The sequence below is a fragment of the Loxodonta africana genome, chromosome 14, assembly GCF_030014295.1.
Source record: "Loxodonta africana isolate mLoxAfr1 chromosome 14, mLoxAfr1.hap2, whole genome shotgun sequence".
NCBI lineage: Eukaryota > Metazoa > Chordata > Mammalia > Proboscidea > Elephantidae > Loxodonta > Loxodonta africana.
In genome coordinates this window covers 50210651-50231050 of record NC_087355.1, presented here as the reverse complement: position 1 = coordinate 50231050, position 20400 = coordinate 50210651, and the positions used below count along the sequence as shown (strand labels likewise).

Here is a 20400-nt window from a genome sequence, read left to right as displayed (position 1 = left end):
ATTCATTTTCTTAATAGGCCTCTAATTCTATCATTTAAACCTTTTCCTCTTTAATTACATTCTTTCATTCAATATTTTAATTCTACTAACTGTAATATAGTTTGCAATGCAAAATAAATACACACAAATGACAATACTAATAATACCACTTTATATTTGCATACTGCTTAATGTTTTACAAAGGGCTTCCAATATTATGTTAGATAAATTACTACCCACAAGGTGAGATAGGTAGACTCCATTTTACCAATGATGATGTTTTACATAAGGAGGCTGGGAAATGACAGAGTCCAGAGCAGAAACCATGCCTTTTAACTACAAATTCAGTCCACCTCTTTTCTCACTTCTATCATAATAATGGAAACCCTGGTGGCACAGTGGTTAAGAGCTACGACTGTTAACCAAAAGGTTGGCAGTTTGAATCTACCAGGTGTTCCTTGGAGACTATACGGGCAGTTGTACTCTGTCCTGTGGAGTTGCTATGAGTCGGAATTGACTCCACAGCAATGGATTTTTGGTTGGTATCATTGTAATATGAGAACTGTTTCTCCCTATCCCCCCAAATAAAACATATATATGTGATACATAAGGAGCCCTAGTGGTGCAGTAGTTAAGCGCTTGGCTGATAATCAAAAGGTCAGTGATTCAAATTCACTAGCTGTTCCACAGGAGAGAAGAGCTGGTGGCTGCTTCCCTAAGGATTGTTGTTTTCTGCCATCAAGTCAATTCTGACTCATAGATACCCTATAGGACAGAGCACAACTACCCCATAAGGTTTCCTAGGCTGTAATCCTTACAAGAACAGATTGCCAGGTCTTTTCTCCCACAGAGCCACTAAACCAAAACAAACCAAACCCAGTGCTGTCGAGTCGATTTCGAGTCATAGCGACCCTGTAGGACAGAGTACAACTGCCCCATAGAGTTTCCAAGGAGTGCCTGGTGGATTTGAACTGCTGACCTGTTGGTTAGCAGCAATAGCACTTAACAACTATGCCATCAGGGTTTCCAGTAGGTGCGTTCAAACCACCAACCTTTAGGTTAGCAGCCAAGTGCTTAACCAGCCTAGGAAGCCCTATGGAGCAGTTCTACTCTGTCCTATAAGGTTGCTGGGAGTAGAAATCAACTTGGTGGCACACACACAAAAAATGTGATATATAATAGTTGGGTGAAAAACTGAGAGATTTTAAACTTAATAAAGACAGTATTTCTAAGGCTATAGTTTAAAATTAAACTTAATAAAGACAGTATTTCCAAGTCCCTAGTTTTTTTTTTTTTTAGTACCTGGAGAAGGACGTCATGCTTGGTAAAGTAGAGGGTCAGTGAAAGACAGGAAGACCCTCAACGAGATGAACTGACACAGTGGCTGCAACAATGGGCTCAAGTATAATAACAATTGTTAGGATGGCACAGGACCGGGCAGTGTTTTGTTTGGCTAAACACAGGGTCACTATGAGCTGGAAACGACTCGATGGCACTGAAAAACAGCCTAACAACAGTGGATTTAAAAGAAATTTAGGTGGTGAAAACCTTTAGATTTGGTATGTAATAAACTAATCCCTTTAAAAAAAGTTTCCACATCGTTTTATACAGTTTGTAATGTATACAGTTGTTTCAGAACCACAAATATTACAAGGTTGGCCAAGAAGAATAGGGACCAGGAGTTAAGATTCTCAATTACATAATAATCAAATAAACATTAAGTAACTCTGTTTATCTGTAAAGGAAAATGGTAGTTTTAAAATATGCACCAGCAATTACAGAAGTTTCTTAATATACAATGTTAAAAATATTAATACTTTAAGATGCAAAACAATCAGAATAAAGATGGTTTCTCTAAGGAAAGGTACCAATAAAGAATTTTTAGTCAGCAAGAAGCACACAGCCTAACATTTAACTAGAAAATTTGCCGTCTTTTTCTGTGGTAGCACGTGCCCTTTTATCATGACACATGAGAGGGTACATGTCTATGCATATTTAATCATACTAGGGCATTATATCCTCCAGTTACAGAGGATAAATATTTTTCCTTAAAGGTTTTCCACTCACATCCAGTTCTAAGGCAATCCCAAGTTTGTAGTGTCTAATTGAATAATGTTCATATTAAATGTCTGCCAGAATGTAGAGCGATGGCACCTCTCATACTCGGATACTGGGAATGTATATCTGATAAAATTACTTTGGATATGAATTTGATGATATCTAATAGTTATGAATAATCCATGCATAACCTGTGATCTACCAATTTCATTCCTAGATATATACCCTAGAGCCCTGCTGTCTAATATAATATCCACTATTAATATTAAAATTAAATACAATTTTTAAAATTCAGTTCCTCAGTAACACTAGACACAGTTAAGTGCTCAATAGCCACATGTGACTAGTGGCTACTGTACTGAACTGCACAGGTATAGAACGTATCTGTTATCACAGGAAGTTCTATTAGACATTACTGCCCTAGAGAAGATATTTGTGCACAAGGAGGCTGTTGAAAAATATTCACTTTAGCACTATATATAATTGAGAAAAGTTAAAAAGCTAAGCGTCAATCAATAGGAATGATAAATAATCTGGCATATTCATGCAGTGGAATACTATATGGTGATAAAAATCTATGAAAATGATTATTAATGTTCAAATGATGATATTCAAGCACAAGGTAGAGTTAAAAAAGCAAATTGCAGAACAGGAGATAGGTGGTGGGTATAGAGGATACATTTGTTACTCTTTATATTGTTTTGATATAGTTGTTTCAATTAAAAAAATCAAGTGGAATTACAGCGTAGTAGTTAAGAGCACTAGCTACTGTGTGATTTTGAGCTCCCACCCTCGCAATCAAACAAACAAAGCATAAATTCTTTAGCTAGGAATTAGAGCTTCCACAATCTGATCTCAATTACTTTTCACTAAGACTCTCTCACTATGCCCCTATAACCAATCATCTGATACAGAGGCAAGCCTGCTCCCATCTCTAGCTCTACTTCTATTCTTTGACCTCTTCTTCCCATTTACCAGCTGTATTTGCTAAAATTCAACATATCCTTGAAGGCCTCACCAAGTTCCAACTTCTCCATGGAGTTTCCTTTGGATTATCATAGCCCAAGAGACTTCTAAGGAAACTTCCCTTACATAGTATTTATAATCAAAACGTAATTACATGGGTATGAATTAGGACACTCTATGATGCTAAACAGAAATGCTGTGACAAGGAAGTTCTGAGGATATCTCTGTCAATAACAAATGTACATAATGTCAAGGGATATGCAAGCTATTTCCCAAGTTTGGTGTTAGAATTTTCATCTTTTTAAAGACTTTTTCCTACAGAAACTTAATCCCACAAGATGAGGTATTTCTAGTACCATTAAATCTAGGGTTGAACACTATTTGGATTTTGAGGAATAATTAAGTTTAAAATATTATATATTAATACGGATAAGAATTCCAAGTATACTATTTAATCTGCGTATTCAGGAATTAATTTGAAAACAATTCACTAAACTATTTCGCTTAGGAAATGAAACAATTTTTGTTATTCCTAATACAAAGATAACATATTTTTTTCTCAGAGAAAATCAGAACATGAACATCTTTTTTTTTTTTTAATTGTACTTTAGATGAAGGTTTACAGGGCAAACTAGTTTCTTACTAAACAATTAATACACATATTGTTTTGTGACACTGGTTGGCAACCCCACGATGTGTCAGCATTCTCCCCTTCTCAACTTTGGGTTCCACGTTTCCATTCATCGAACTTTCCTGTCCCCTCCTGGCTGGTGTGCCTTTGTCGAAGATCAGGTGACCATAGGTGGATGGATTTACATCTGAGTTCTCAATTCTGTTCCACTGGTCAATGTGTCTGTCACTGTAGCAGTACCAGGCTATTTTGACTACCATAGCCGTATAGCAGGCTCTGAGGCCAGGTAGTATGAGGCCCACTACTTTATCCTTCTTCAGTAGTGCTTTACTTATCTGGGGCCTCTTTCCTCTCCACATAAAGTTAATGATTAGTCTCTCTATCTCCTTAAAGAATGCTGTGGGTATTTGGATTAGAATTACATTGTATTTGTAGACTGCTTTGGGTAGAACTGACATTTCTACAATGTTGAGTCTACCTATCCCTGAGCATAGCATGTTTTTTCATTGACGTAGGTCTCTTTTGGTTTCTTGTAGTAGTGTTTTGTAGTTTTCTTTGCATACGTCTTTTATGTCCCTGGTTAGGATTTATTCCTAAGTTTTTTTTTTTTTTTTAGGGGCTAATATTATAAATGGTATTCCTTTTCTCATTTCCTTGTCATACGTCTCTTTATTGGTACAGAGGAAACCAACTGATTTTTGTATGTTTATCTTGTATCCTGCTAGCCTGGTCAATCTATTAGTTCCAGTAGTTTTCTTGTGGAGTCCTTGGGTTCTCTATGTATATTATCATATCATCCACAAACAAGGAATATTTTTACTGCTTCCTTACCAACTTGGATGCCCTCTATTTCTTTTTTTTGCCTCTTTGCTCTAGGTAGGCCTTCCAGCACAATGTTAAATAGGAGTGGTGATAAAGGGCATCCTTGTCTTGTTTCTGTTCTCAGGGGGAATGTTTTCTGCCTCTCTCCTTTGAAAATGATGTTGGCTGTTGGTTTTGCATGTTGTTCTGTTGTTAGGTGCCATCAAGTCAGTTCCGACTAATAGCAACCCTACGTACAATAGAACAAAACACTGTCTGGTTCTGTGCCATTCTCACAAACATTGTTATGCTTGAGTCTATTGTTGTAGTCACTCTGTCAATTCATCTCATGGAGGGTCTTCCTTTCTTTGCTGACCCTGTACTTTACCAAGCATGATGTCCTTCTCCAGGGACTGATCCCTCTTGATAATATGTCCAATGTATGTGAGACATAGTCTTGCCATCCTTGTTTCTAAGAAGTATTCTGGTGGTACTTCTTCCAAGACAGATTTGTTTGTTCTTTTGGCAGTCCATGGTATATTCAATATTCTTTGCCAACACCTACTTCAAAGGTGTCAATTCTTTGGTCTTCCTTATTCATAGTCCAGTTCTGGCATGCATATGAGGTGACTAAAAATGCCATGGCTTGGGTCATGCACACTTCAGTCTTCAAGGTGACATTTTTGCTTTTTAACACTTTAAAGAGGTCTTTTGCAGCAGATGTGCCCAATGCAATGCTGATTTTGCCCTTTATTATGTTAAGGAATTCCCCTTCTATTTTCTATTTTATTCAGTTTTTATCAGGAATGGCTGTTGCAACTTGTCGAATGTCTTTTCTGCACTCATTGAGATGATCATGTGATTCTTTTATTAATGTGACAGGTTACGTTGATTGATTTTCTAACGTTGAACCATCCTTGCATACCTGGTATGAATCCCATTTGGCTGGAGTATAATTTTTTTTTTTTATTATGATGCTGAATTCTATTGGCTAGAATCTTGTTGAGAATTTTTGCATCTATATTCATGAAATTCATTTGTCAGCAATTTTCTTTTCTTGTGATGTCTTTGCCTGGTTTTGGTACCGGGTTATGCTGGCTTCATAAAACGAATTTGGAAGTACCCCTTCCTTTTCTACGTTCTGAAATAGTTTGAGTAGTACTGGTGCAAGCTCTTCACTGAATGTTTGGTAGAATTTGCCAGTGAATTCATCTGGGCCAGGACTTTTTTTTTGCTGGGAGTTTTTAAATTACCTTTTCAATCTCTTCTCGTTATGGGTCTGTTCAAATTTTCTATTTCAGTTTGTGTTCGTTTAGGTAGGTAGTGTGTTTCTAGAAATCTGTCCATTTCTTCTAGGTTTTCAAATTTGTTGGAATATAGTTTTTCATAGTATTCCGTTAAAATCCTTTTTATTTCAGTTGGGTCTGTTGTAATATCCCCCTTTCATTTCTTATTTGGGTTATTTGCTTCCTCTCCTGTTTTTCTTTTGTCAGTTTGGTCAATGACTTGACAATTTTGTTGGTCCTTTCGAAGAGCCAATTTTTGGTTTTGCTGATTCTTTCTATTGTTTTTCTATTCTCTATTTCATTTATTTCTGCTTTGATCTTTATTATCTCCTTTCTTCTGGTGGCTGTGGGTTTCTTTTGCTGTTCTATTTGTTCAAGTTGTATAGCTAACACTCTGATTTTGTCCCTTTCTTTTTTGATGTATGTATCTATTGCTATAAATGGACCTCTGAGCACCGCCTTTGCTGCGTCCCAAAGGTTTTGGTATGATGTGTTTTCATTCTCATTTGATTCTAAGAATTTTTTTTATTCTATCTTTGACTTCTTCTATAACCCAGTGGTTTTTAAGCAAAGTGTTACTCGGTTTCCATGCATTTGATTTTTTTTCCTTGATCATCCTGTTATAAATTTCTACTTTTATGGCTTTGTGATCAGAGAGGATGCTTCGTATTATCTCAGTGTTCTGGATTTTTTTGAGGGTTGCTTTGTGGCCTGAGATGTGGTCTATTCTGGAGAACGTTCCATGTACGTTGGAAAAGAATGTATACATTGCTGTGGTTGGGTGGAGTGTTCTATATACATCTATTAGATCAAGTTGGTTGATTGTGGCCTTTAGATCTTCTGTATCTTTGTTGAGTTTCTTTCTAGATGTTCTGTCCTTTACTGAGAAGTAGTATGTTGAAGTCTCCTACTACTATTGTGGAACTGTCAATCTCTCTTTTCAGTGCTGTTAGAGTTTGTTTCACGTATTTTGAAGCCCTGTCGTTGGGTACGTAGATATTTATTATGGGTAGGTCCTCATGGTGGATTGTCCCTTTAATCATTATATGATAACCTTCCTTGTCTTTTACAGTGCATTTTCTTTTAAAGTCTATTTTACCTAAGATTAGTATTGCCACTCCTGCTCTTTTTTTGTTGCTCCATCCTTTGATTTTAAATATATTTATGACTTTGTTACCAAGATGCATCTCTTGTAGACAGCAGGTTGATGGGTCCTTTTTTAAATCCATTCTGTCACTCTGTCTCCTTATGGATACATTTAAACCACTTATGTTCAATGTAATTATCAACAGGTGTGAGTTTATTGTCTGTGGGTTTTTTCTTCCATTTCTTTTGTCTTTGTAGATTTTGTGTTCACTGAGACTTAGTTTTTCTTTATTGTGATGAGCAGGTTTGTTAACCTTCTTTGTGTTTACCTAGAAATTTATCTCTATCTTCCTAAGTTTAAACCACTCTTTTATTACTTGATATCGTCTTGTCTTTCTCTCCGTTGGAAAGATCCATACCTATAGAGTTTATTGCCTCTTTTATTGTTCTGATGTTTTCATTTACAGATTGATGTCTCTGATTCCCTGCTGTAAATCCTTCAGTTTTGTTTTATCTTTGAGAGTTCATTATGTAAGTTGTTATCTCGTTGCTGCCGTCCTGTGTCCTAGATTCAGGTTGTTTGTTCTCTAACCGAAGGACTCTAATAATTGTTCTAAGTTTGGTCTGGTTTTTACATATTCCCTTAATTTTTGTTTATTTGGAAATGTCCTAATTTTACCATTGTATTTCAGTAAGAGTTTTGCAGGATCTATTATTCTTGGTTGACAATTTTTTTCTTTCAAGGTTTTTATATGTCATCTCATTGCCTTCTTGCTTGCATGGTTTCTGCTAAGTTATCAGAGCTTAGTCTTATTGTTTCCCCTTTTTTCTCAAGCTGCTCTCAGGGTTCTTTCTTTGTCTTTGGTTTTGGTAGGTGTGATTATGATATTCTTGGTGATTTTCCTTTGGGGTTAAAAGCTATTTGGAGTTTGCTGAGCTCTTGGATGGTCAGCTTTTCATCTTTCATGATATTGGGAAAGTTTTCTGTCAGCAAATCGTCAATGATTCTCTTTGTGTTTTCTGTTTTCTCCCCCCTCTTCTGGGACTCTGATCACATGCAAATTTTTGCTCTTGATTGTATCCCACAAGAATACAAACATCTTTATCCCCATTTTATCCTCCAGATTATGGTAATTTTTTTTTTACCATTTTGGGTATCAATATCTTAACATGGCAAGAATTCTAAAAATATGAAGATAATAAATGTTACATGCTTAATTCTTAGTAGTATATTTTAAAAGCTGGTTAAGCACCGTGGCATAAACTTTAGCCACATAGTGTTGAATTTTGCAAAAATATGGACTATTTCACTAAAATATTTAAGCTTTAATGTTTATTCTGCTAATAAAATTTTATACAAGCTTTTATTGATATAAAAGAAAAATACCCTTTTGTAATCTTAAAACAAAGATGTAATACTGACATACAATATAGTTTATAAATACATTACTCCTGGACATTTTCTAACATATAATTAAAACAGGTGAGGCAAAGGGTGAATTGAGGTAACATATAAATAATATAGCAATATACACTTGGCAGTTTTTTAAAACAGAATGACAGTGAAAAATATTTAATCTTTAGTATTTCTGCTTCTATACTATGACCCTAAACATTTTAAGAAAAATATCCTGTATTAGAAAAGAAAATGTTAAAGACTAGTAACGATAAACATTAAAAAGATGAAGGTAGTTATTCAAAATAAGAACACGAGAACACACTAAAAGTTTAGAGAAAAATTACATAGTTTTGAGATTTGGGTTATAAAACGAAAATAAAAACAAAGTTTTTGCAATCCTCAAAGGGAATGCAAAGAAAAATTACTTAGAATAACATGAAGTTTAATTTTAGCAATAAGTCCTCCAAATGCAAAAATTTAGCTCTGAAGATGACATGGCCAAAAGTGAAGGGAGAACTAGAAATTATTCTACCAACAAAATTGAGACATGAAAGTGGTTAAAAAAAAAAAAAAAAAAAAAGGATATTCTTCACATCTTAGCATGTGTGTTGAGGCAAAAGCACTCACAATTTATTAACTGAGAAATGATGAGGTAAAACAGCATCAGATGTTAGAGACACTACAAAAATAATTCCCAACTTAGCTGATAATGCATCTTAAATCTTTTTCTTTTCACTAACACCATAAAGTTTTCCAACCAATCGCTGGAGAAGGATATCATGCCTAGTAAAATAGAGGATCGGCAAATAATAGAGTCTCAATGATATAAATTGACACAGTGGCTGAAATAATGGAATCGAACGCAGTAACAACTGTAAGGATGGCGCAGCATGAGGCAACACTTTGTTCTGTTATACGTAACGTCGCTGTGAGTTGGGGCCAATTCAGATGGCACTTAACAACAACTAAAAAATAAAGATGTCGTTTTCTGTTTTAGAGTACCAAAAGAAAGAAACAGAAATATACTTCCAATAAGAGTGGCAGCTTCCAACAGGAGTAAATGTTACTACACTTATTTCTAGGCATTTTTTCCATTACCAAATTCTCTAACAATTGTGTGCTGCATTTACACATTGTATAGTTCTAACTTTTTATTATGTGCCAATACTTTCTTCTTCAAAAATTCAAACTATCTGCTATTCGTATTTTGTGTGTATTAGTACCATTATATCTATATTAATATACTCAATTCACATTCAAAATTAACATCCTTTTTAGTTTTGCAAGTTACATATCTATAGCTTTACATGTTGCAAAATAATGCAGAAGAACATGCAGAAAATTATTGTACCTATTTTTTTAAAGCCCAGTTGAGTGACTATTTAAAAACTATTGGTGAAAAGTCTGTTATTTTTATTTTTTATTCTGTACTTTATTATACTTCCATTAACACAGTTATATTACTGGGATCTTAACTATTAACTTCATATATTTGACCTAAAAAATAATTTAAACAATACTGATGATAACTTTCATAATTGGTGAAACACCTTCTTATTACATAAAATAAAAGCAAATGCTATATTTAATTCACTAAACCCACTGCTGTCGATTTGATTCCGACTCATAGAGACCCTATAATATATATATATATATATATATACATACACACACACACACACACACACCCATACACTAGGGATATAAAAAATGCAGTGAATTCTTCCATTGTATTTTAAATGTGCCATATATTTCTTAACTTGGGAAAATGAAGTTAAAAATAAAGCAATTAATACACTTGAGGTATAATGGTAAAAATAAGTAAATTGTAAGTTTCATGAAGGTAAAGACTATGAATACTTTTATCTCCAGTGAACCCTACATATAGCAAATAGCTGGGAAATGGTATGCATTCACAAATATTTTTGAAGAAATCAATAAATGACATAAGGAAAGTGATTTACTATGTAAGACAGAAAGATAACTTATTATTTCAGCATAATAGAAAGAGCTTGTTTGGCAGCTAGTGCCTGCCTGTATTTAAATTAATGTATTAATGTTACATCCAACCCAGGCATTGAAGGAAGAGACAAAAGACATACAGTGAAAATAAATGAATACTGACACAAGGGAAAAAGACGAAACTAGCTCCTCAAATAAATGAACAAAAATTCTCTCTCTCACACACGCACACACACACACACACACCAGAAGAGAGCACAGATTTCTTCAGAACCACGGCTGTGAAGTGCTGAATGGTTAATGAGCGAGCAAATGACATGACACCGAAAGTTTAAAAACATCCAAAAAGCAAATATAGAAGTCATTGAAAAGATGAATATGAAAGAATAAAGATCTATTTTCACACATTCTAAACTGAGTAAATAGGAAAAAAAAAAAACCCCAAAAATTTAAAACTCTGCCTGAGGTATTAAAGATATAATGGATACGACACTGCCATTTTCTTCCCTTTTTTTTAAACTGCAATTACATAATTCAAGTTAATGGGGGGGAAAAAAACTAGAAAATATTTACAAACAAAAACAAGGAAAACAATTACGCATATGCCCATAATCAGAGGCAACAGTCTCTGACAATTCAGTATATGACCATCAAGCTATTTTTCATTCACACAGAAACAGGTAAACAGGAGTTCATACCTAACATGCAGTTTTAAAACTCATTTTATTTACTTAACAAATACTTAAATACCATTTTGTGTTATTAAATAAGCACACAGAACATTCTTTGTGATGACTGCTCCAAATTTCACTACATGGCTGTACCATTACTAAAAGAACCAATCCTTTACAGCTGAGCATGTAGACTGTGAGCAAATCTTTACCACTGTACATAATCACCCACTGTTGGTCCTTTGTATTTTAAAAACAGTCTAAACCCACAGCAGCTTAGCACTGTATCTCTTTTGAATGTGTGATCTTAGAATCATAGTTTAAGAACATGTACTTGTCACACTGTTTCACTAAAGGTATATACTACTGCTGATAGTGAATTTGTCCATTCTTATTGCCTGTTAAGACATGCATCCAGGAAATCTACCCTATAAAGGTAGTTTCCATGTTGAACTTTATAGACCCATAGGAGACTGTACAAAGAAAATGCTCATTTAAAAACCAGGTCTACAAGATCAAGTGAGGAAGCCTAGAGAGCATCCGTCTACAGTTAGTACAGGCAGTCTCTAACACTGAATCGTCTGTTTCATGAGAACCAGAGTCACTAGGAAGATTATCCAATTATGAAAAATAAATAATGAAAATGAGAAGTGGTTATTTAAAAAAAAAAAAAAACAGTATTCTTAATTATAATAAGGATATAATATAGTTAATGACCATATACATTAAGGAAGGTCAAACTTTAATGACCTGGACCACACCAGGGTCACAATTGGTAGCAGAACATTGATCATCATATAAAAGCCACCAAACACATGAAAGGAATTACAGTACATCACACATCAAACACTTTGGCCCGGTGCTTCCTTCCTCTAATCCTACTGGCAGGATATGCTCTACATATCCTTTGAGGTGACCAGACATATTTAAAAGTAGTCCCTTGTTGAAAGAGCTCTTGGTTAGTGCAATTTTTTCCAAATGAGGAGAGAAACTTCTGTTCAGCACTGTTGCACTATATTCCCATTTGCAGCACAGAAATGGAACTCGACCGATGAGGTACTGTAACTGCATAATTTCTTCTTCAAAGGCTTAAAAAAGTATAGGAAATGAACCTGGAAAAATATCTGCTCTCAAACTGTGTATGATATAATATCAGACAAATCCACCAATAATGTTATATGTTTAATAACTTTATTATAGATATATGTATATGAAGTTAAGTACTATTATTATAAGTAAAAATGTTTTGACCAACATCACCTTATCTAGTTAGCGTTTTGTTTGAATATATTTGTGGCACTAAGAATAAATCAGTAAGTGTCTCTTTAATATACTCATACCTTAACCTAGAAAACATACCAATGATTCTGATGTACTATTCAAAATAAAGTCTGCTAAATTTCTGAGGATGAACATTTTCAAACAAAACAATTAAAAGTAGGAAAACAAAAATTAAGAGATTGAAATCGAAGGGTAAGTTTCCCAGATTGAATGATATTTTCTATCTGTTGTGACATAAACTAGGATAAAAAAGATCAAACCATACTTGATTTTATTCTATTTTATTCCTAGTATAAATATGTTTAGAGCATAATTTGACATTGTTTAACATGACAGGATATATGAAGTGATTACTTTTCTGTGTATTTCATTACTCTCTGCGCAGTCACCAAACTGAATAAACGAGGCTGTGATTCTCCAACTCTCTGCATGTTTTTTTTTTTTTTCTTCTAGTTTTTGTAAAATTCAAAAGTTTGGTGGTACTATACCTCAGTTTTATCAGGTGTTCTTTAAAATCACCTGGAAATACTGAGGTTGTGTCTCACTGAACATGAGCTTCGTGACTTCTGTTTAAATTTAAATGACTGGAAATGTGTTCAATGTCAACTACATGCTGTCCACAGTGTGTTTGATAAGCTGACATGGGACAGGATTTCTTTTCACTGTTGTGTCAGTTTATCAAACCCATACCTGGACGACAGTCAATTCAGTTAAAGGATACTGGAATCTTGGAATGCAAAGCATTATTTCTTTTAGGGAAGCTATGTACTCTACAACACACAAATACCACATAACACAAGTATATGGAAATTTTCACTAAATAACTGTAGCAATAAATAAAATTGATAGAAATTGACCAAAAGGCTTAGTTCATAAGGTATATTCTAGGAATTCATCTACATGAATGAAGATATTATGAAATATTATAGAGTTTTGATTTTTTTTTCTTACTTTTCCATTCAGAGATTTAGAAGGGAAATATCACAGTAGAGTAATATATGATATTAAGGTATGATCAACTGGAGTTAAACTTTGTGCTTTAATTCTGATGAAAATCATTTAGATTTTAAAGTGTATGATTTGACATTGGTTCAAAAGCTATGTCAAGTAGATTTATAAGTTACAAAGAGGAAAAAGGTTTTCATAACTTAAAAACTAATTTTTAACATTTAGCCAAGTAAAAATTCATCTATGGTTATATAACTCAGAATAGTGGTTATCTTTGTAGGGAGGGGTACTGACTGGCATGGGAATAGGAAAGTTTCTTCAGTGGTAGTGACATGACTACATAAATATGTAAAACTTCACTGAGCTGTCTGTGATCTGTACACTTTTCTGTATGTACGTTATAACTCAATAAAAATACATGAAAAAGTACAAACAGAAAAAAATTAGCTACATGCTGATTTAATTTTTACTTATTTTTGCAATCATGTTTTTATGTTCTATTACCTTTGTCAATGTGGAATACTTTTCAGGTTTCTGCTTATAAGCTCTATGAAAGAAATGACGGGCAAGAAAAGTCTCAGATTGAAGAAATAAATCTGTCTTCACCACAGAAGATGCAGGGTCTCCAAACAAAGGATAAGTATTTCTAGTAAGGGCAAAATTATACAGTTTATTTTAGGACAGTGACATCAGTGGATATAGAATAAAATATGAAACAAAGGTAGGTATTATTGTTTAAACTGCTGCTTTTCAAAATAATTATTTGCTCTCATGAAAAAATTACAATGACTTTTTGGCAGCAGCACCTTATTTTTCTAGTAGCTTGCAAGTGCTCTTATACAAGGCATTAAGGTGATTTATTATCAATCATGTATATTGAATGGATATTAAATAAATGGATTGGTCCTGGCTTTCTATTAACTCCTATACTGGAGGAAGGGATTAGAGGGGCTTGGCTGAAAATGGCCACTATTCAACTAAGGGTAAGATGGGTCTTTCTCAAATTGTATTTAGAAAGTCAATATTGCATCTCAGGTTTTTAACTTTCTCACCTTGAAACTGGCCAAAGCTGATTTTATTTTTTTATCTGTCTACCTACCTTTTTTTACCTAGTTACTTCCTTGTCCTTTTTAATTCTTTTAGGGTAATTAAGTTACACTATGTACAGAATAGATATGCAGGTTACGCTTTAGCTTCAACATTCAATCTCTGTTATTAATGAAAAAAATGTAATTCTTTCTTTACATTAGATACTTGCAGAGTAGCACAATGCTTTACTATTCTTATAGCCTGTTTCAGTCTGTATGTTAGTGGTTACGATGAACAGCCATCATATTCCAGAAGCCTTAAAAATGCATTTTAAAGGTACATTATGCTTCTTTCCACTTGTCTTTTAAGTTCGAGGTGTTTAAATAATAATTTTACATAATTAACATTAGTGACTTACTGAAAGTACACAATCAAGAATAAATATAATAAGATATTAAACATCCAGTATATTTAGTTTGGAGCCCTGGTGGCACAGTGGTTAAGAGCTCAGGCTGCTAACCAAAAGGTCAGCAGTTCGAATCCAGCAGCTGCTCCTTGGAAATCATTTGGGGCAGTTCTACTCTGTCCTATAGGGTCACTATGAGTTGGAATTGACTCAATGGCAATGAGTTTGTTTTTTGTTTGGTTTGTTGTATTTAGTTTAACCAAAACATACCTGAAAGAAGTATAAAATGCACTTTCCAATTTCATAATAAAAAACTATGATGTGAATCTCAAACGTATTCTAGTATTCTGTAGCTTTTTTCCAATATGATATTTCTAGAGGAAAGCATCAAAAATATCAATAAAAAGGGTTAAATACATTTTATAAAACATTCTAAAACTTATGACAGTAGCGCTTATAGTCATTTTCGACACTGTTATTAAGGTAGCTTTTGGCAGCAAGTAGAAACACATCCATAGGAACCTACATCCTGCTACAGAAAGCCACCGAAGATGCAGTTACTCTGGTGCAAGCCAGTTTCAAATCCAAAGCCTTCCCACTCCATCAGCTGAAGGACCCGACAGGGACTAAACACCTGCCAAGAACATCCTCAAACAAAGTTACTCTAGACACCTACCATCCCAGTCTCTCTGACTTGCTAAAAGGGGGTTATTTGAAACCAACACTGAGCATTACAGGATTAGGGTCATAACGTCACTAGGTATGAAATATACCTTGGAAAAAACAAAAAAATGGTTATTTTGAGAACATTTTTATATAAAGAGAATTATGAAGAAATTAAAGGTTGGTGAAGGACATAAGTTTTGTGGAGATTTGTAGAATTTCATTTTCATGCTTTATCTGGGAACTACAACTCAGTTTTAAAGCAGATGATAAGCTAGGTTTTGGAAGAAAGTATAAAAACTAACGGAGGAGAAACGGTATACCTTGAGCTGCACATCCATAAGATATAACAGCTATTTTAATATTTTCAGAGAAAAGAAGAATTTTCCTGTTTTTAAATAAACGTAATTTACTGAAGTACCCAAAACCCAAACCAAACCCAAACCCAGCGCCATCGAGTCGATTCCGACTCATAAGGACCCTGTAAGACAGAGTAGAACTGCCCCATAGAGTTTCCAAGGAGCACCTGGCAGATGTGAACTGCCGACCCTTTGGTCAGCAGCTGTAGCACTTAACTACTATGCCACCAAGGTTTCTGATTTTTTGAAGTATACATGCAGAATTGTCAATTACGTGAAGCTCACCTATGAAAGGATGTTAGTCTTCTCAGTTAATTTCTACTGGTCATATGGTTCAATTCTCAGCTGTTTGAGTCTATGTACATTGTTCAAGTATATATGTAAAACAAGATAAAAAATTAATCTCAACCATGAATTTCACTGGTCATAGCAGTCTAATGTTACTTCACTTGGAACATTAACCCTGTGAAAAGTCAGTAAGACAATTATAAAATCTGCAGAGAATACATATGACAAGAGAAATGAATGTGGAGGTTAAAAATCACAAGAAGGTATTTTCAAGGTTTAATGCATGAAACAATTGCGTACCAGAAAATCAGTAAAAATGTCTGTATCTTAGATCACTTGCTAGTTCATCAAGTCTATTTAAAACCTTGAATAAGACACTGGATTCCTGACATTTAATAAATTATGATTTTTAAAAATCTCAGTAAATTAATTATACATCAAAGTCAACTGTAAAATTAATGGACTTTTTTTTTTTTATAGTAGTTTGAAAAAATCCTGCTACCTTTAACAAGACAATAAACATTCCATTTAGGAAATGTGCATTTTTTTTGTGTTGAACATTTATGGTATTGAAATATTAGTCATGAAGTGAATTTTTATAATGGAAGTTAAATGTTCTCATCAAATATCTAAAGAAAAGTGTTTTTCAGATCTTATTCCCAAAAGCAGTGGCATCATATCGGGTCACAGTGAGATGCTTTTTGCAAAAGTTGTCCTTAAGGAAGAAAAAAGCAAATAGAAAAAAAATTCTGTATATATCCGGAAAAATTCTACTACTGCAAGTCTCCTATGAGCAAAAAGTAAATTAGCTTCCCCACTCCTATAATTCTTTAAAGGCAGAATTGCCACAAAACAAGGTATACTTTTCAAAGGTCTCTTTTATAAAAGATGTCTTTTAAAAGTTTGCCAAAATTACCAAGGAGTTTTTGTTGAATGCTTGCACACATTTTTTAAGAGAATAAAATTATCTATGGAAAAAAATGAAACTCAATACCAGATTCAAATCTGCTAAATACTGAATGCACTAAAATGAATAGGCCAACGTCTGCAAAGGCAAAATGGTTAAAAAATTTGACAACCGACGAAGTTTTTAAAAAGCAATGGGATAAATTAGTCACAGATAAAATTGCCAAAGACATAGTAAAAGACCCACAAAATTTATGGTATGAACCAAAAGCTATATGCAGAAGTTCACAAAAGTCCATTACAAGCAGCTATAGTTCTCTCAAGTAAAAAGACCAATTAAAAATACTATTAAGAAAAAGTTCTACTTTGAATATTTTAAAATTCCTTTCAGCAACAACAAAAAATATCTCGGAAAAAAGTATGAAGTAAATTATATTATGTTACTATCATTAGTTTATATGAAAAAAGTTAAGATTAGGTATTAAAAAAATTTATGAATTTTTTAGATAATCTAAGAAGGTAAAGATACAGGGAGTCAACATGTAATCTTAAAAGGCTTCCAAATTTATATATGTAATTCTGTAAACCTAATTTTCAGATATGTAGCTTAAATAGAACATTTCTTGATAGCACAAAAATAGTGAGGGAAAATACCCATGTTACTAGAGACCTTCATAACAAGCTTACTCAGCTCTGATATAATTTTGATATATGAAAAATACATGTGAATAGTGTACAGTTTTTTTTAAATAATAAAATCAATATTTTCCTTAACAGAATTTATAGAAAAATACTGATATTTAAGAACACTCTGGGAAGAAGAGAGAAATGTAATGAAGAAAAAATTTGCTATTTCCTTTTGTTTTATAAGTTTGAGATACAACTAGATTAATTACTACATTTGACTAAGATTAAAAGAGAAGGAAGATATTTCTAAATATTTATATTCTATAATAACTTAAAAATATCTTTTACAAAACAGAATCACAAAAATCTATTGAGTTTCCTAATCAGATAAGTCTATGTTAATATTTTATATCTGGTCATCCCTCACTTCAAAGCTCATGGTGATGTGAGAAAAATCTTGGCAACAATGAAAATCATTATTTAGGGAGCAATTATCTGTAGATCAAATTGCAGTTTTAAGTGCATTCTGATGAAAATGCTCTGAAAATGGATTTTATGACCAAGTACCCACAAGGACCAAGGAACTCAAATACTAGGATTCAGAGAGCTTTCCCATAAACTACTGCTCTAAGACAGTAACGTCTATCTCAGAACAGCTTAGAACATCTCAGGGAACCCAAAGGAAATGTGTCAAGAGTGACAGCTAACCGATTTTTCAATTTACTTGGTGTTAGCAACATGTTAGAAAAAACAAGCATGCAAACAAAAAACAAACGACAACAACAAAAAAACCCTAACATATGAGTAATAATATAACTTTAATGAGATTTGAATGTGAAGCTTAAAAAAAATTAAGTTTCTAACTTAACATTATACACTGCTATCTGTAAGTTAAACTAACGGGGGTCTGGCTTACCAGAAATGGAGATACAGGCAACAAGACGTAGTAGTGAAGAGCACAGTCACTGAAAACTGACAGGCCTGGTTCTATCACTTATTTTACGTGTGACACAGGAGTCAGTTTCCTTATATGTACTTATAATTTTATAATTTGCCTCATAAGGTTATTGTGAGGGTCAATTAAAACCATGCATTGAAATCATTAAGTAGAATTCTTGGCACAAATAAAGCACTTGATAGATATTAGTTATTACTACTATTATAATATTATTATTATTGCTCAAAGATAGGTCAGACACTACTACAAAAAGCCAAAGAAATGGGACACTACGTCTAAGTAAAATCATTACAAAAGCTTTCACAAAGAGAGCAGGATTTAAGTGAAATACTGAAAGATAGATGCGATTCTCAAGAATTTTTTAAATTTAAAATAATGTTACACACCAAAGAGAAAAAATTTTAAAGGATCCACTAATTTAAACTGATTATTTTCATAGCAAAACTCTTTGAAAGGCTGAGATGGAAGAAAGCTATGTTTCAAGAAAGTTGAAAATGCATACATAAACAAGGGCTATTGCAAGGAGCATATTAAGCCTTATTGGGATAAACAAAATATCTAACTGGAACAAGTGTCTTATGTTAGAGAGTAATCAAGGGTAAGATCTGAAAAACAAGTTGAGGTCTGATGATGGAAGATGACACACATTGGGTTAAAAGGCAGGGATTTTGGCATGCTAAAAATTGAGCACTAGGACAGGCGTTCAGAAGGAGATGATATTATTAATGTTTCAAAGTGGTGCCTGACAGTGAAAACAGTCACGATAGTTTAATTCACGTCAAACCAAAAACCAAATCCACTGCCATCGAGCTGATTCAAACTTAAAGCGACCCTATAGGACAAGGTAGAACTGCCCTATAGGGTTTCTAGGAAGTGGCTGGTGGATTCAAACTGCCAACCTGTTGGTTAGCAGGCATATTCTTCACCACAGTGCCACCAGGGCTCCTTAATTTACACAGTGGTGTTGAATTGTGCACCATTTGGCCTATGCAACTAAAAAGGGTAACAAAGAACACTTGACAATAATATCAATTTTCTATTGGTGCTGATATATTTGTTCCTCAATGACCATGTTAGCAGATATTTCTCTGATGGAAACAACTCAGGTGTCCTTTAACGTTTTATCAGGTCTAGTAACCTTTCAAGGTCTGGGAAGTCTTGGTCACACTATTATAAAATACACAATAGATACGTTGTTAATTGCCATCAAGTCAATTCTGACTCATGGCGAACCCATGCATGCAGAGAAGAACTGCTCCATGCGGTTTTCAAGGCTGTGACCTTTTGGAAGCAGATCACCAGGCTAGTATTCCAAGATGACTCTATGTAGGTTCAAATCACAAACCTTTCAACTAGTGGTCGAGTGCTTAATCATTTGCATGACTCAGGGACTCCCCACTATATATATATATATAGCTTAATATATTATACAAAATATATTACTTTTTAAGTTCTAATGGATCTCTTTAACAGTGGAGGATATTTTATTGATTCAGAACAAAAACTTGGTCTTTAAACAGTCCTTTGATCTATGCTATCTGAAACAATCCAAAAGAGGCAAGTACTCTAAGCATGATGACGTTGAAGGCTGCCCACAGTCAGGGATGGATTATCCAATAAGCCAGGTAAGCAAGGGCTTACTTGTGCTTATTTACTAAGCTGTAGTGAACAATTTCACGTGGGTTTCATCACTCCACATCAAAGGGAAACCCATGTGAAATTGTTCACTACAGATTAGTAATGGAGCCACAAGGAAGCCCATGCTCTTTTACCTTGTTTACTAGGTCATCGCCCCTGGCAGGGATTGTCAATTTGAAAAGAGGCTTTGATTCTGCAGGAAGGTGCTGTGGGTTGGAAGAAAGACAAATGCTAGCCATACCTAGAAGCAAAATCTTTGATATGGAAAAAAGTGTAAAATTGTTCACTACAGATTATTAAGTAAGCACAAGTAAGCCCGTGCTACCTTGCTTATTGGATAATCTGCCTCTGCCCACGACATATTATTGAGCTAAAATCAAAGCAAGCTACAGAATACTGTGTAGAGTTAATTCAGAAAGGCACACAAAAACACATGTGTGCATGCACACACATATACA

At 34.0% G+C, this 20400-nt stretch overlaps 1 protein-coding gene across 20 annotated transcripts in view; it reads right to left on the bottom strand.

The window, feature by feature from the left end:
- The window catches only part of VPS13B (vacuolar protein sorting 13 homolog B), a 916907-nt gene that overhangs the window by 333060 nt on the left and 563447 nt on the right, over positions 1-20400 (bottom strand). The window contains exons 30-31 of one of the 20 annotated variants that reach the window (XR_010317810.1): positions 14774-14877; positions 13573-13714 (exon numbers count right to left, since the gene is read on the bottom strand). The exons of 17 other annotated variants lie outside the window; for them this stretch is intronic. Coding sequence is in view for 1 of the 3 variants with exons in the window: in XM_064267950.1 (XP_064124020.1) it covers positions 15844-15880 (37 nt within the window). In the remaining 2 variants the exon portion in view is untranslated. Of the gene's footprint in view, positions 1-13572; positions 14878-15826; positions 15881-20400 lie in introns of those variants that run through there. 2 more of the 20 variants (XR_010317809.1, XM_064267950.1) reach the window with 2 other exon arrangements.